The sequence below is a fragment of the Mycteria americana genome, chromosome 7, assembly GCF_035582795.1.
Source record: "Mycteria americana isolate JAX WOST 10 ecotype Jacksonville Zoo and Gardens chromosome 7, USCA_MyAme_1.0, whole genome shotgun sequence".
NCBI classification, from domain to species: Eukaryota; Metazoa; Chordata; class Aves; order Ciconiiformes; family Ciconiidae; genus Mycteria; species Mycteria americana.
Window position 1 is genome coordinate 37,994,678 of NC_134371.1, and position 14,807 is coordinate 38,009,484.

General features: G+C 49.5%; 1 protein-coding gene across 2 annotated transcripts in view; it reads right to left on the reverse strand.

Moving 5' to 3' along the window:
- Window positions 1-2,162: 2,162 nt before the first annotated feature.
- The window catches only part of TNR (tenascin R), a 29,982-nt gene continuing 17,337 nt past the window's right edge, over window positions 2,163-14,807 (reverse strand). The window contains exons 11-21 of one of the 2 annotated variants that reach the window (XM_075509199.1): window positions 14,600-14,719; window positions 13,908-14,051; window positions 13,165-13,284; window positions 12,430-12,567; window positions 11,692-11,822; window positions 9,784-9,916; window positions 6,615-6,766; window positions 5,572-5,668; window positions 4,574-4,735; window positions 2,803-2,966; window positions 2,163-2,361 (exon numbers count right to left, since the gene is read on the reverse strand). In XM_075509199.1, the coding sequence (XP_075365314.1) occupies window positions 2,242-2,361; window positions 2,803-2,966; window positions 4,574-4,735; window positions 5,572-5,668; window positions 6,615-6,766; window positions 9,784-9,916; window positions 11,692-11,822; window positions 12,430-12,567; window positions 13,165-13,284; window positions 13,908-14,051; window positions 14,600-14,719 (1,481 nt within the window). In that variant the 3' untranslated portion in view covers window positions 2,163-2,241. Of the gene's footprint in view, window positions 2,362-2,802; window positions 2,967-4,573; window positions 4,736-5,571; window positions 5,669-6,614; window positions 6,767-9,783; window positions 9,917-11,691; window positions 11,823-12,429; window positions 12,574-13,164; window positions 13,285-13,907; window positions 14,052-14,599; window positions 14,720-14,807 lie in introns of both variants that reach the window. The other variant, XM_075509198.1, reaches the window with a different exon arrangement.

The window sequence follows — 14,807 nt, forward strand, 5'->3', positions numbered from 1 at the left end:
TGTCAGTCTCTGCTCCTCATTGTAACCATTACACTATAGTGCTGTTGTTAGGACACTTCTTGCCTATAAACTCTTGGTGATGTTGGGAAAAACGTTACTCTGCTAGTCTACTAGGAGGCTTCTTAGGTTTTCATCAGTTCTATCAGCTGCTTCTTGTTGGCTTTTGAGACCTAAAACAGGGCAGGCTGCTCAGGAGGCGTGACACGCTGCCATCATGACACCGGCCATGTCCTGCAAGAGATCCCATCATCTGCAGCCTCTCTGACTGACCTGTTTCTCAACTCGTTGACTTGTTGCATGATTTGATGCTGATGAGAAGTGAGAAGAGATGCCTCATTTACATATAAGATGTTGCTGAGCTACAGCATCCTTACTCCAGGTCAGGCTGCAGCTTGTAAGCTGACCACTTGATGGGCTGGACCCTGTACCTAATCCTGACCTTGGGGTTAGCTATGATTTCATGTGCCAGTACGTGGCACGGACAAGGAGGCTGCGTTTCCCGCTTAATGCCCTTCTTCAGCTCTGCAGCCATGGTGAGTAATGTCAGAAAATCCAGAAGCATGACCATGAAAGAGACACTGGCCTGAATTATAAGCTACTGCAAAGATGTCTTTATGTTGCCATCTGGAAGATGTTTCTTGAGACAAAGCAGCTTCAGTGTGATAAAATAAAAAAGCAGTGTTTAGCATTTGTAATGCTCCCTTGGCTGTGAACCCAGCGATGAGCTGCATTGTCCTCGGATGTGGGGATGAGACCCTTCTCCAGGCCAGTGACAATGCCCAGCATTGATCAGAGTCCTCGGCAGAGGAGTGACTCCAGCATGGTCGTTGTTTGGGCTACGTGGAGGTGGTGTCAATGACAACAGAGTGCAGCCAGAGCTATCTGAAGGGTCCATTGACCTTAAGATGGGAGAAGTTAAGGACGGGAAGAGTGAACTCATCTATTCTTCCAAGGGTCTTGAAGTGCTCCAAAATCTGAATGGACTAAGCCTTCCATCGAGGAAGGGAAACAGTTGATTTCCTGTTAGAGAGATGGTGATACCAAGGCACTGAGATTTGTGTCCCTCTTGTGATGGTGGCGAAGAGGGATGGTGTAGGAGAAGGAAGGGAATGGGCATTTTTCAGCTTGTGTTTGTCTTCCCTCGGCTGTGTTGTCATCATTCCCCGTGTGCGTGGAGGCCCCTGAACAAGAGCACCTGGGCTGTGCCCGCTGCTGGCTTCAGGCTGGGCTGCGGTTGTGTGATAGCTCTTTTGGTTGCGGGTCCTTCTCTGAGACTCTGGTTTGGGACCAATGACCTCAGTGAGAGACAGTGTGCTGGCATATAGAAATAGCAGGGAAAACGGGCTAGAGTTCAAGACCGCAAGTAGTTATTTTTCTCACAGTCCTCTAATTTGACTCCTTCCTTCTCCATCAAGCTCAGCGTAACCTAGGCAGACGTCGTGCACCTGGAGTGGGATGAGTTCAGCTCAGAGGAGTGGATGATGCAGGTTGGGGCTGATGGAGCAGCTCTTGTTCCCCTACACATCATGTACGTGAGGATGACTTTGGCTGTGGTGGGGCCAACACATGAGCTGTGGGCTCTCTAGAGTTTGCCTACATATGCAGATATTCGCCAAGCCCTCCTGGTGTGATCTGTGAAAACTGGGGCCGGGGTGAGCCTTGCGTTTGCTCATCCTTGCTTTGTCTCCATGCGTATAGTGCCTGTGCGTAGGGGAGGGATGACCAGGCCAGAAGGAGAGATAGGCCTCTGCCTGCTGGAGGATTTGGTGTCTACAGGATGGCATGAAGCTTAGGACCTCCCTGCCAGGAGGGGCAGGGAGAGGACGGGTGTCCCTGGCCATGACTGGGGTGGAAATGGCCACACCAAGGTCCCTGTGGGGAAGGTTTCTGCCACGAGCCCCGTGACAAATGTTTCTAACAGGGTTTGCTGGGGATTTCTAAGTCTTTTAAAAAAATATCAAAAATCTGTCTGTCTCTTCCTCTCTCTTTCTTCTCCTGTTAAGGGCCAGAGTATTGGGGTAGGGAGACTGGAAATTTGGTATTTCTCTGGGACAGATGCAAAGCAATGAGGTCTTTCCTTTCCCACAGCATTTGCTTGTGCCGTGGTTCCCTCCAGCACTCATGAGGGGCAGGTTGCTATCTCAGACGAGTAGTAATTTTTTTTTCCCTTTTCATATTATAAAATACAAACAAATGACAGAAAAGGTCAGGTGGTGGGAGGTGGGAGGGAGTTCAGCTGGCTCAGAGCTGTAGGGACCGTCGCTTCCTCCCAGAGATGTTACGGTGGTTGTAAGGTCGCATCTTCATTTCCACGAAGGGAATGGAGAACTCGTGGCCTTTCCAATGGTACCAGTTAATCCCCTGGCAGGAGGGAGAGAAAGGCACAGGGTAAAGAAAGACCCTAACAAGAAACTAGAGTGGGAGAGGAAGGAATCAAGGTTGACCGCCATAGAGAAGCCAGAAGAAAGGTCCTGCTACAGTGGGAGCAAGAAACTCTTCTGCTGCTCTGCCTTGATGGGTTTTTTCCCACTGCTCAAAGGCTCCTGATCAAATTTTATGTATGTATTTTTTTAAATGTAACTTAACAAGGTACCACAGTAAATGACCATGGCAGCCAGCGTGAGGCACACAGCACTAGCCCAAATGGCTTGAAGGTGGTTCCTTTTGCTCCAGCTTGTGTTGGGTCACCCCAGCGGTGCTCCTGACGCTGGCGCAGTCCCAGCCCTAGCTTGGGCTTGCTGTCATGCTTGGTTGTGCTGCTGGAAGAAATACTGAAGGCTTTCAGCCCAGCTCTGCCCTTACCTGACTGTGCCGGGACTCTCCGTACTTGCCATTGAGGTTGGTGCGGTGGCAGTTCTTATACCACCAGGCTCCTTTGTAGGACATGGCACAGTTGGTCACAGCGACATCGTTGTCCCTGTCCTTGGTGGAGAAGGGGCGGCCCTGGTGATAGGTGAGGGAGTCCCCTGCGGAAAGAGGTGCTGTTAGGGATGATGGAGCCTGAGTCATCTGCTCTTTTCACAAGGAAATTAGGATATTCTCGTATATGTGGATCAACAACTCAGGCAGCTGAAAGTCCAGGAATAACATTAACTGGAATTGCTCACAGTTGGTTCATCTGAGGTCCACTGCTGTTGGTTTAGGATCAGTACAGACCACAGCAAATATTAGAGGCTGCTTGGGTTTGGTAGATAAGATGCTGTACTGGGTTTGGATCTGAATTTCAGTGTTTCAGAAATGAATTAAATCCTAGAGTTGGGCATCCCTGCCTCATCTCCTGAAGCCTGGATCTGCTACGTAACTTCAGGATACTTTCAGCCTCCTTCCCTCTTGTTAGCCAAAGGGAACTTTTTCTCCCAGAGGAGACCAAGCATTGGCCTCTTGAACCAAGGTGCTTGGCCTTCTTTTCTCCCTGTGGATAAAGGGAAGAACCTTTTGGAATGTGTGTGTTGTCTTATTGCACCAAAACCACCAACCTCATCTCCCCTCCTTACTAAGGAACAAGAGAGCTGCTTTTGGGTGAAAGAGGAGCCAAAGTGAAATATGGTCATTATTACAACTGAGTCATGCACAGGAGACAGGAGACATTCTTAATAAGCTCCTTGGTGGTACCTAAGAAAATATGAAGTGGACCCATGGTAGCTGTGTCCAGTCCAGCCACTGAGAGGCTTGCTAGAAAACCTGTCGGCAATGAACCATTTGGTGAATCTTGGCTCTCTTTGCTCAAGGTGGAGCAGAAGCTCCTTGGCTGGACGGCTAGAAGAGCTTGTGTGGGGAAGGGGAGGGAGTCGTGTCTGCAGCACTGTTACTGGCATTTTTGGCAATAGGTTGGGTGCCTTGTGCCCTGGGACTTAAGGTCAGAGCAAGTGCTGTGTTGCAGCAACCAAGATCCCTGTCTCTTCTCTTCCAGTGGCAACTACCAGACATTGTATAGGAAAATTCCTGCCTCTTAGATATGGTGTGGGGTTCCTCACTAAGTACATGGCAGTGAAGTTTTGTCTGGATCACGGAGGCTTGCACTGGGCATGCCTATCCCAGCTAAAGGGGCTGCAGCTGTACCCCTTCCCCTTTCTTGGCAAAGACACCTCTGTGTCCTCCCTCCGTCATCCCTCACCCACCATTTTCTGGTAGGCAAAGCCTAGTGCTCCTGCATCAACTGAGCAAGCAGGTGTGACACTGTCCTTGCAAAACCGGACTGTTTGCCCTCTGCATGAGGAAACGATGCAGAGGATTTCAGATTTTTCCATTGCTGTGGGAGGGCAATAAATACACTCTCCAGCCCAACATCAATAGCAAGCTGTGGTGATTGCCAAGTGAGATGACACCTCTGACAATTGACCTCATTATTTGAACAGCAATGCCTCTGATATTTAATATCTAATCCCCAATGGAAAATTCCCGCTGTCCTTAGTAGGATTTATCAGCCTGGTTTACATGATGGACTGCAGGAAGGCAGAAAGGGCTTGCATTTTGCTGCTCCAGACAAGTAAGCTTTGATGTTGGGATTTCCTTCACAGTTTTGGACCCACCGGTCCCAGGATTTCCCTACTACTCGCTAGCACTGAGGTTGTACCTGAAGTGCCATTGTAGTCCCCGATTCGCAGCTTGTACAGGCTGCGGGAGTCGCCAATGGAGAACTTGTCGTAGTAGGCGTACGCTGCTTCCTGGCCATCCCTCATGTCTATTCGCAACTCATAGCGCCCCTGGGACGTGATCTTGTGGATGTTGTCCAAGCCTGGTGAGACAAGCAGCAAGACACCCGGTGAGACCCAGTACCTGGATCCACTCCGTAAGCAAACAAAAAAAGCTCTAGGCAAATAAAATGTCTGTGGGAAATGAGAGCGAGGAGAGGAGAGAGAGCAACAGCACTTCTGGTTAAGTCTTTGTCTCTCCTGGCACTGGTGGGGTCTGAGCATTCTGTCCCCACTCAAGCTTCACTTCCCCCTGGCTATGAGGGGTGGGTTCAAGCCCCAGGTTCAGCTTTCTCCATGCTGCTGAAGCTGGGGGCATTCAGCTGGGGAGCCCTGGTGCTTCTTGTGTGGCACACCTGTCTTTTGAGCTGGTAAGCTCCCGTACAAGCCAGAGCATGTTTATGCTGCAGGGCTGGCCTTGGCTCATGTTCAGGTTTTGGGGGAGCATGCTTCGTTTCAGAGCTGTGCTGGGTCTCCTGCTCACCCCTTTCCTACTTTATTTGGGCAACTGGCTTGCTGGCCAAGGCCAGGTGAGGTCCATGATTCTATGAGCTGTAGATGCCACCAATGCAACCTGTAGTCATCCAAAGGAGAATGATGGGTTTTGGTCCATGAAGACTCCCAATGTACCCTCTTCTCTCCTAGGAGAGGCAAATTAGGGAGCTGCTGGCCTTCATGATATGCTTTTATGTGGTGTGCCCATGAGTGACTTTCTAACATGCAAGGCAGGGAATGAACATCGGAAGGAAAACTGTCCAAGGGAGAGCGTAGAGGAGTGGGTTGAAAGGTGAGGAGCCAACAGCTGGCATGGGTGAGCAGCACAGTGTACAGGGAGCTTGGGTTTAATGCGTCGATGAAAGACAGCTGCTTAAGGTCTTACCCAGCCAAAACTCATCCTCCAAGTTTCCAAAGCCAACCCGGTAATCTGCCCATTTCCGGAAGAAGTCGGTCAGTCCATTCTGTCGCCTCTGGAAGACCTGTGGTGGGGGAAGACCAGGGGGAAAATGAGTGTGAAGGAGAAGAGGGACAGCCTCACTGGGCTTTGGGGCACACAAAATAAAGATAATACTTTCTTTCCATCATGCGTTTCAGGGGAGAAAATTGCAATGCCCATCCAGTTAGTGTTAATTGCAGCCATGCAATTAATTCCTGTGCAGATGGAGAAACTGAAGAGATGTTACATGATGTCCAAGGCAAATCAATGTTATAATAGGAAGGAATCAGCCTTCAAGCTTTCTGCTCTACCTGATGCGTAGTGCCTCTTGTTTTCTAGCATGTGATTCTGCTTTTGGCTGGCTCTTTCTGTGATATCCAAGGGGATGCTCTGAGGCAGAGTGAGACGGAGTGAAATTTCATGGCTAAAATAAAATCTGTGCTAGAAATCAGCATTAGAGGAAGCCCATTTTTTTTTTCGACTATACATCTAGCAGAGTTTTGTGTAATGCGTGTAAGTAAGTGCTTGACATGAATAAAATCAAAGCACCAGAGCATTATTTACTTAAGTTGTCAGTCCATCTATGTCAAGACAAGCAGTGTTTGTGCAATTCAAAAGCCAAACAGGCATTTGCCTCTAAAATGCTCCTGTGCGGACTCAATGGGGGTGATGCCTGACACCCTCCTACTGCAGGCAGTGTGAATCATTCCCCGTGAAAGCTATTGGCCATTAATTTCATTTCTAGAACAATAAATCTGCTTCACTCTCAGATTTTGATCTCCAGAAGCACTGCAAACATGTCAAATAAATCAAAGGGCATTTCTCCAAGTGTAACTATTATTACTGGAGCGTGGGCCATTCCCTATGGCGTGGGAAATGAAGTGTGCGATATTAAGCCTGCTGTCGTTCCCCTGCAGCGTGGTGCTTGGCTTTGCTGGTAGGATGGGACTCCGTTACTTTGTGATGAGGACAACCACACGGCTACTCACAATCCAGCCACCTCCGTCGGTGGTCATGTCGCAGTACACCTGCACTCGCTGGCTGAGGTCCCCGTTGATGGAGATGGTGTAGACGCCGCTCAGTGTGTCTCCATTCATCAGGTGCTGGGCGCAGTCCTGAGGATTAGCAAAGACACGTCCGCCTGTGAAATTAAAAAAAAAAAAAAGGCAAAATTTAAGCAGAGTGACACCCTTTACACCTTTCCACATGCCTTGGGCCCCACTGGTTATGATCCAGGAAAGGTCTAACTTGGCTTCTGTGTCTCAAGTTATTCTGCAAACGTGGTGGGACTTTATATCTGCCAACAACATCAGAGGATTTAATGGAAAAAAAATGTGTGCATATATTAATTAAACTCCCATATGTCCTATATTGGAAAGGTGCGTGGTAACATCACTATGAATGATGAGGGATGTCACTTCTTGGACCATCTTTCTGCACTGTGTCTGAAACCCTGGGGTTTAAGCTGTCACCAGCATATTTAGACAGCTGTGAAAATACCAAAACCTGTTCTCCTCTCAGGATTGCCAGCTCCAAACAAGTTTTATGACTTTAGTGATGCCGGGGGGATTCTCCTGATCCATGCCCTTGGAAATGATGGTGGACTTATGCTAGGCTGATTGTCACTTGCAAACTGGAGCAGGAATTGTGTTGTGCGAGATGCTAGAGATGGGCAGTGTGGGCTGTGTGGCTGTGCTCCAGGTGTCCTCTAATGAAGAAACATCTTATTTGGGGGTCAGAGTTTAAGAGACTCTTAACTACGAGACCCCAGCAGTATTGGGATGTCAATTCTGGGTTAATTTTTTTCTCATTTAACGCAAAAGGGGAAAATACATCTTTTTCTTTGCTGTTGGTGCGTGTGGATGATGGAGTAAATGAGTGCAGAGCTGGCAACGTGGATGCGGTTTTCAAGGGTGTCTTGCTTATGCATTGAGAAGGTGTGAAGGACATGCTGTGTGCATCTGTCACAGCTGCGTGACACCCCGTAGGACCAGGGTACAGACCCTTGTCTGTTATTTCCAACTTGGGTGTATTCCCCCCACCCTTGTGACCTGAAGACTCAGAGGTCGTTGCTTTGTCCAAATCTTGAAGATCCCCTATTTTTTCCAATCTCCGTGGTCTGTAGCACAAAGTCTGGTGAGACAGTGTTTGCATTTTGTAGTATCCAACAATGAAAACTGCTTCAAAGACAACCACTTCAGGCTCCCCTGAGCTCTGCGGAGATTACTTGTTTCTTAATTTATATTCATCTCTTTAAGAGCCAAGGAGACCTTGAAAGACATTTCAAACCACTATAAATTATAAATACTGTATCTGTTTCTTCCTTTTATCCCATCTGTATACAATTCCCCAAGAACCTTATGCAAACATGAAACAGAGGCTGAGCTATTAATATGTCAGAGGGAATGGAAGAACCCCAGGATGTGTACTGTGAGCAGAAGGAAGCAAAACAATTTAAATTAAGCCTGGGTTTTTTTTGTTTTTTTGTTTTTCTTTTTTGTCTCCTTAAAGACAAGTCCTTGTTCTCTGCAAAGTGGCCCGATACGCTGCCAGAGTGAATTGAATCCCAGACCCCGATTCTTTGCTGAGGAATGCTGCTCATGGATTGCATTGCCTTGATGTTTGTTCCTGGGTGCTTCTGTCTCATCGATATATGGAGTAAGTGAGGAGAAACTGGTTTCTTGCTGATGCCTATCTTCATCTTAAAGGCAAATTAAATCTGTGTTTGGATGCTGCATCAGCTGGCAACGGTGTCTCTAACACTGCCGAGGTCTGACATTTGTGTTTAATGGAAACGGTGCTCTCCTTGCCCAACGTGAGTGGGTTTCTGCTGCTTTATCCCAGCTGAGAAGCCAGCCCCGTGCAGTTTCATCCCTGACTCCCAAACAGCTTCAAAGATTACACACATTTTTCCATCACCTGCCTGAATTGCACTGGCTTTATGCATAAGAGGTGAGAATAACAGGAAAGCCTGATCCATAGATGTATTAGAGAAGAGTCTTCTCTTTTTTTGTTGATGTGACTAGTTTCTATTATCTCTTAAAAGCAGGTAAGGGGACCTTTGCATGTAACCAGGATGGGGAAGTGTATCCACAGCACATTCAAAGAAAACTCTCCTAATCAAACTGGCAGTACAGATAGGAGGAATTTCGGTGGACATCATCTTCAGGCTTCTTAGTGCTTTTGAAGCCCAGGAGAAACATAATTGGATTCAGCCCTGAACAAAATGCACTCTGTCTCTTAAGTGCCCTGGCCTAGCAAGGCTTTTCAAAGAGGATGAGGGACTATATTAGGGATTTCTAATGTGAGTGGTTGCAAAGGCTGGGAGCAATGGTGACATTTTCATGCAAGCTTCATTCTTGCAAGTGTAAGCACTCCATCTGTGAGGGTTATGATGGCTGTGGATGCCCACCATTTGATTTGGAAAGGAAACCATTCCCATTGCCTTAGTAGATCATGAAATCTCTAGAATTAGAGGTGGAGGAATAATGCAGCTAGATAAAATCAGTGGGACCACAGTCCTGCGGGCATGCTGGCTCTGCTGCCTGTGACTCCATTATGGTGGTGGAGATGCACCTGCTTGATATTTCCAGGGATGCCCTACCCCTGGAATCATTCAAGGTCAGGTTGGACAGGGCTATGAGCAACCTGATCTAGTTGAAGATGGCCCTGCTTATTGCAGGGGGGTTGGACTAGATGACCTTTAAAGGTCCCTTCCAACCCAAACTATTCTATGATTCTGTGTATTTGTGAGAGATCAGACCATGTCTACAGCATGGAGAGACCAACTGGGTCTCTCCCTACTCACTACAAGAGCATATCTGTTGATAATGTGTTGTTGAATTTTGTGGTTTTTTTCCTCTCTTTATACATTTGGGGAGGGGCAAGGGCAAGGCAAAGGGCCTGGTAGATGGTTCCTGGTCTGAAGCTCAAATCCCCTTGCCCTGGGCTGGACCTTGTGTTTTTATTATAGGTCCTTCAGCCATTAACTTTTTGTAGCAGAGCAGCACTGTGGGTCGAGGAAATGAAGGTACCTCTCTGTGGATCGTGGTGAAATGCTGCCTGAGGAGGGAAAGCCCATAAAAGCAGCCCATGTCTACCAGCACAGTATGTGAGCTAAGCCTTGCCTGGCCGAGCAGATGTGGTGCGAGTCCTTACCTGTGGTGAAGGTGGTGGAGATGAAGCCGCTCCGCATGGCATTTTGGGCAGCTTGCAGGTGCACGGTGTACTCTGTGGTCTCGGAAAGCCCCTCCAGGCGGATCCACGTGTCCTCGGCATCCACAATCAGCTCCTGTACATGGGTCCCAGAAGGAGGCAGACACCAAGAGCAACAGATAAGAAAAGCGATGGAGACCCTAAAGAGCAAGCGAGGAGGGAAGGGAAGCCACAAACTACCGCAGCCCTTGGTACCTGGCCGAGGAGTGTTGCATGTCTGGTTACACCCCTGGACTAAGTCAACGTGAGGTTAATGAATATATTCAACCTTTTGGGTTTATTTGGGTGGGAGAAAGCTAGCTGGTTTGGACACAGGAGATTTAAATATTTGCAGTCTGTGTGCTCTATTTACCAACTCTGTTGGGATCTGTGTGCCCTCGATACAGGGCATGACAGATTGCCCAAGCATTGCAAGGAGTAGAGCTGGCCAACCTGGTTATCAGCCAGTTTTGACTCTGTCAATTCCTGCCACGTTAATTTTTCTGATCGTCACCAATGCCATATACCATTATATTGAAGCCCTTCTGCAAAGCTATTATCCTCTGGCTGCTGCGAGCCAGTCACGCCAGCAAAGGAAACAAGACTACTTGTGGTGATGTATTTCCGATAGCGTTTGTAGCAGCTCTTCCAGACAGGCAGATATGGACACGCTCATTAAATAATGAAATATATTGTATTGCGGGATTATTTAGCAATCTGTAGCTTATCTTCCTTTTTGCAAGAAGGCCAAAAGGCATTTTTAGCATCTCTGTTCATGGGATAATTTTCTCCTGCCTCAGCTTGCTTGTGTTTCACATGTTGTGAATTTCCCCCGTTCTTCCAAATTTTCCAGCCATGCCCTCTGTACCCAGGTGTGCATAAAGATTTTGCCCTAGGCAATATTTTCCTGCTTTTTCCAATTGTTTATCTAAAGTATTGCTTATGCAGAAAGTAGCCTCTGCCCTTCTGGTCTCTCCCTGACCTAGTGAGTATCATTCTTTTGCTTTGTTGGGTTTCTCAGAATCACAGAATCGTATAGGTTGGAAAAGATCTTTAAGATCATCGAGTCCAACCATAAACCTAACACTGCCAAGACCACCACTACACCATGTCTCTAAGCACCTCATCCAAACGTCCTTTAAATACCTCCAGGGATGGCGACTCAACCACTTCCCTGGGCAGCCTGTTCCAATGATTGATAACCCTCTCGGTGAAGAAAAATTTCCTAATATCCACTCTAAACCTCCCCTGGCACAACTTGAGACCATTTCCTCTTGTCCTATCACTTGTTACTTGGGAGAAGAGACCGACCCCCACCTCTCTACAACCTCCTTTCAGGCAGTTGTAGAGAGCAATAAGGTCTCCCCTCAGCCTCCTTTTCTCCAGGCTAAACAGTCCCAGCTCCCTCAGCTGCTCCTCATAAGACTTCTGCTCCAGACCCTTCACCAGCTTCGTTGCCCTTCTCTGGACACGCTCCAGCACCTCAGTGTCCTTGTAGTGGGGGGACCAAAACTGAACACAGTATTCCAGGTGCGGCCTCACCAGTGCCGAGTACAGGGGCACGATCACTTCCCTAGTCCTGCTGGCCACGCTATTTTTGATACAAGCCAGGATGCCATTGGCTTTCTTGGCCACCTGGACACACTGCTGGCTCATATTCAGCCGGCTGTCAACCAACACCCCCAGGTCCTTCTCTGCCAGACAGCTTTCCAGCCACTCTTCCCCAAGCCTGTAGCGTTGCATGGGGTTGCTGTGGCCCAAGTGCAGGACCTTGCACTTGGCCTTGTTAAACCTCATACAATTCTCCTGCTCATTTCTCCACAGTCATGTTATTCCTTGACTTAATGAGCCTCTTTCTTTGTGAGGACTCACCTTCCGGCTGCCATCGGTGGATCTGTAGGTCATGACGTAGTTCTCGATCTCTCCCATGGGAGGCACCCAGGAGAGCAGGGCACTCCGTCGAGTGACTTCGCTTGCAGTCAGATTTGTTGGAGGATCCAAAACTGCAAGGGTGGATAGGGATCCAAGGAAGTGCAATTTCTCACTCACAACCACCTCAGCCCCACTTCCCAACTCAGTGCACTGGGATTCAACCTCGCAACCCTGAGCTACAGCCCAAAGTCCATCCTTGCCCTCAATTTCCAGACCTCATCACCCATCCCCAGCCTTGACCAGAGCTCTGCAAACCTGCTAAAAGTCTTCCTCTACCTGCATACTCTCTGAAGGGTAATGGCTCTGAAATGCATGTGCTATGGGGTCTGTCAAGCATCTTGTAATCAAAATGGGTGGTAGTGCTCTTCTGGACTATGGCCTTGGGCAAGAAAAAGACCTGGTCAAGGGTTGTCTTGGGGAACCACATCCAGGTGAAATAAAAGACAGGAGTGGATGGATGTTGAAAGAGTGAAAATGATGGTTTATGCTTGTTGTGATTAAAATTCTGTTCTTGTGTTGTGCCCAACACTGGTATTTGGGTGTCCTTTTGGCACATGGCAACTTCTACACCCATACGTACGTGAAAAGAGCTTTGGCTCAGCCTTGCTGGCTGCTTTTCCTGGGGTGGATGTATGGCTAAGGGCGCGTAACAGGCAGTGGGGAGGTGATTGTACGTACGAGTTGTAAAGTTGGTGCTGATGGTCTGGCTGGTGAGAGGCCCGTTGGTGGCGTGCATAGAGACTGTGTAGGTGGTACTGGGCAGAAGGTTGGTCAGCTGGTACTCCTGGTTCACTCCATCCACAAGAATTGTTTCTCCTGCAACTGTAAGCCAAAAGAGATGATTTAGGGTACATATTCAAGGTGGTTCTCCGCAAGGTGTCTATGGATAGGACCTCATGATTAAAAGCACTTATACTGCTGAAACACCATGAGCTATTGTGTGGCAGCTGAGCTGTAGTGGTGGTCTCTGGTCTGAAGGATGGTCTTATTTTTCCCACAGTCCCTATATTTGCCTGATGCTTTCTTTCCCTTCAGTAGTGGGTTTCAGGGAGTTTGCTGCACACTGAGTTTCTGTGGGATGGGTACTTGCTTGCCCCTGGGTTGCTGCTGGTGGGCCAGTTACTAAAGCAGGGGGATCCCAGTCCCCTCCTGTATGGACTGCCATGCTCCGAGGCTTGGTGAGGGGCACTGCCATGGGACCTGCGTGGCAGGAGCTGATGTCTGAGGACGGAGTACAGCCCTGCCACTCGCCAGCTGCTGCCCTCCCGAAGTAGTAGGGAGCAGGCACCTTCCCTACTCCCTCTGTGGAGGGCACCCGCTGAGCCCCAGGCTTTGGGATCGGGAGAAGTGGAGGTGAGCTGAAATGGAGCCCCAGCAAAGCTCTTGGCAGAGGGGCGCAGGGTTTCAGCATACCTGCGTGGCGGGCGAGGACGAGGATGTAGCTCTCCACTTCTGACAGCGGCGGGTTCCACTGCAGCAGCGCCTCAGTGGGGGTGACGTTGGTGGCTGTGACCCCCAAGGGGGCATCCATGGCTGCATGGGGGACAGATTCAGAGAGTCAGAGGCATTAAAAGACTGGGCTATGAACTGAAAGGGCTTCTTGTGACCCATCACTTGTGGTCCTGCCTTGGTGCCCAGGCACATGTGCCTGCCAATGAGTTATTGCTGCCCTAGCTGGAGAGCAGAGATGTCATAGCTTGTGCTACTCTGCTACCTGGGCTGCTCTTCCACTGTTTTCCTGATGCACAGCCTAGGATGTTAGGGGTTTTGTTAGGTTTTGAGGAGTCTGGGGATAGCAGAGGGTTCTATTCTTGCAGCAGATGCTGTTTGTATCAGGGCTTCCCCAGGGATTATTTCTGGAAGTAGAAATACTTTAGGAAAGGTTGTCATGGTTGCCCAACATCATACCTCTGGCTTCCCTGTGCCTGGTACACAGATTTATTACTCCCCCCCATGACTACACATGCATATACGGGAAAAGCTTTGCTTAGACATACTTCAAAAGTCTACACTGGGCCCTCGTGAGCCTTGCTCATCATCTTGAGCTTGCATCAGGCTGGCATGAGCTTCAGCTTCCTCTCAGCTGCCTGATTGCTAGTGCAAGCAGGGGCTGGCACTGTTTGTTGGCTACCTGCCAACCAGGAGCTCCTTCCCACCTGTGTGCACAGTGATGGAGGCCACCTCGCTCTCCTCCCGGCCCCGCACACTCTTCACCCCAATCTCGTACTTGGTGGCGGGCTGCAGGCGGCGGAGGGCGTACTCGGTGGCATCGCTGGCGACGGCGGTGCTGTCTGTCCTCCCTGCGGGGACAGAGCCAAGAGCTTTGGCATCATGGCTGGCCCCGTCCCTGGGGTACAGGAGGTGCTCAGGAGGGGAGGGCAATGCCACAAGCCCTCTCCAGGGCTGATACTGGAGGTAACTGAGTTTTGTGCCTGCAGGTGCACACCTGCATGCCCATCACTCTGCTGTCTCGACCTTTTCAGCATCGTAGGTGAAACTGGGGCTAAGGGAGATGAGCCAGGGGAGGCAGGTGGGGGAGGTGGGATTTCAGGATCAGGCCCTGAATTAACCATCCCCAGGGAGGGCACACTGCAGGGGATCACTCCCTGTGCTCCTCTGTGCCGAGCTGGCCCTTGGCTACAGTGGCCCTTGCCCATCCTCATCCCAGACACTCCATCCTCCATCCCTGCAGCCTCTTGGTCCATCCCAGCTATCGGTGGCTTTTCCCAGGGCACTGGGATGCTGCCTGGGGTAAGGATGACCTGGTGGCTTGCTCGTGCCTGCAGATGGAGGGAGGGTTAGCAGCTGTGAGCTCAGGGCACAAGCAAAGAGTGGTCTGACCCATTACCTTCGGCGGCACGGTAGGATATTCTATAGTGGTCGAAAGCAGCGATGGGAGGGCTCCAGTAGACGATCATGGACTCCTGGGTAATATTGCCCACCTTGAGGTCCTTTGGTGCATCAATCCCTGGTGAGACAGAGCAGAAAGCAAAGCTGTGGGAGGTAGGTCCGCTCCCCGTCCCCCTGCCCACCCTCCTGGCGGGGTCCCATGCCTG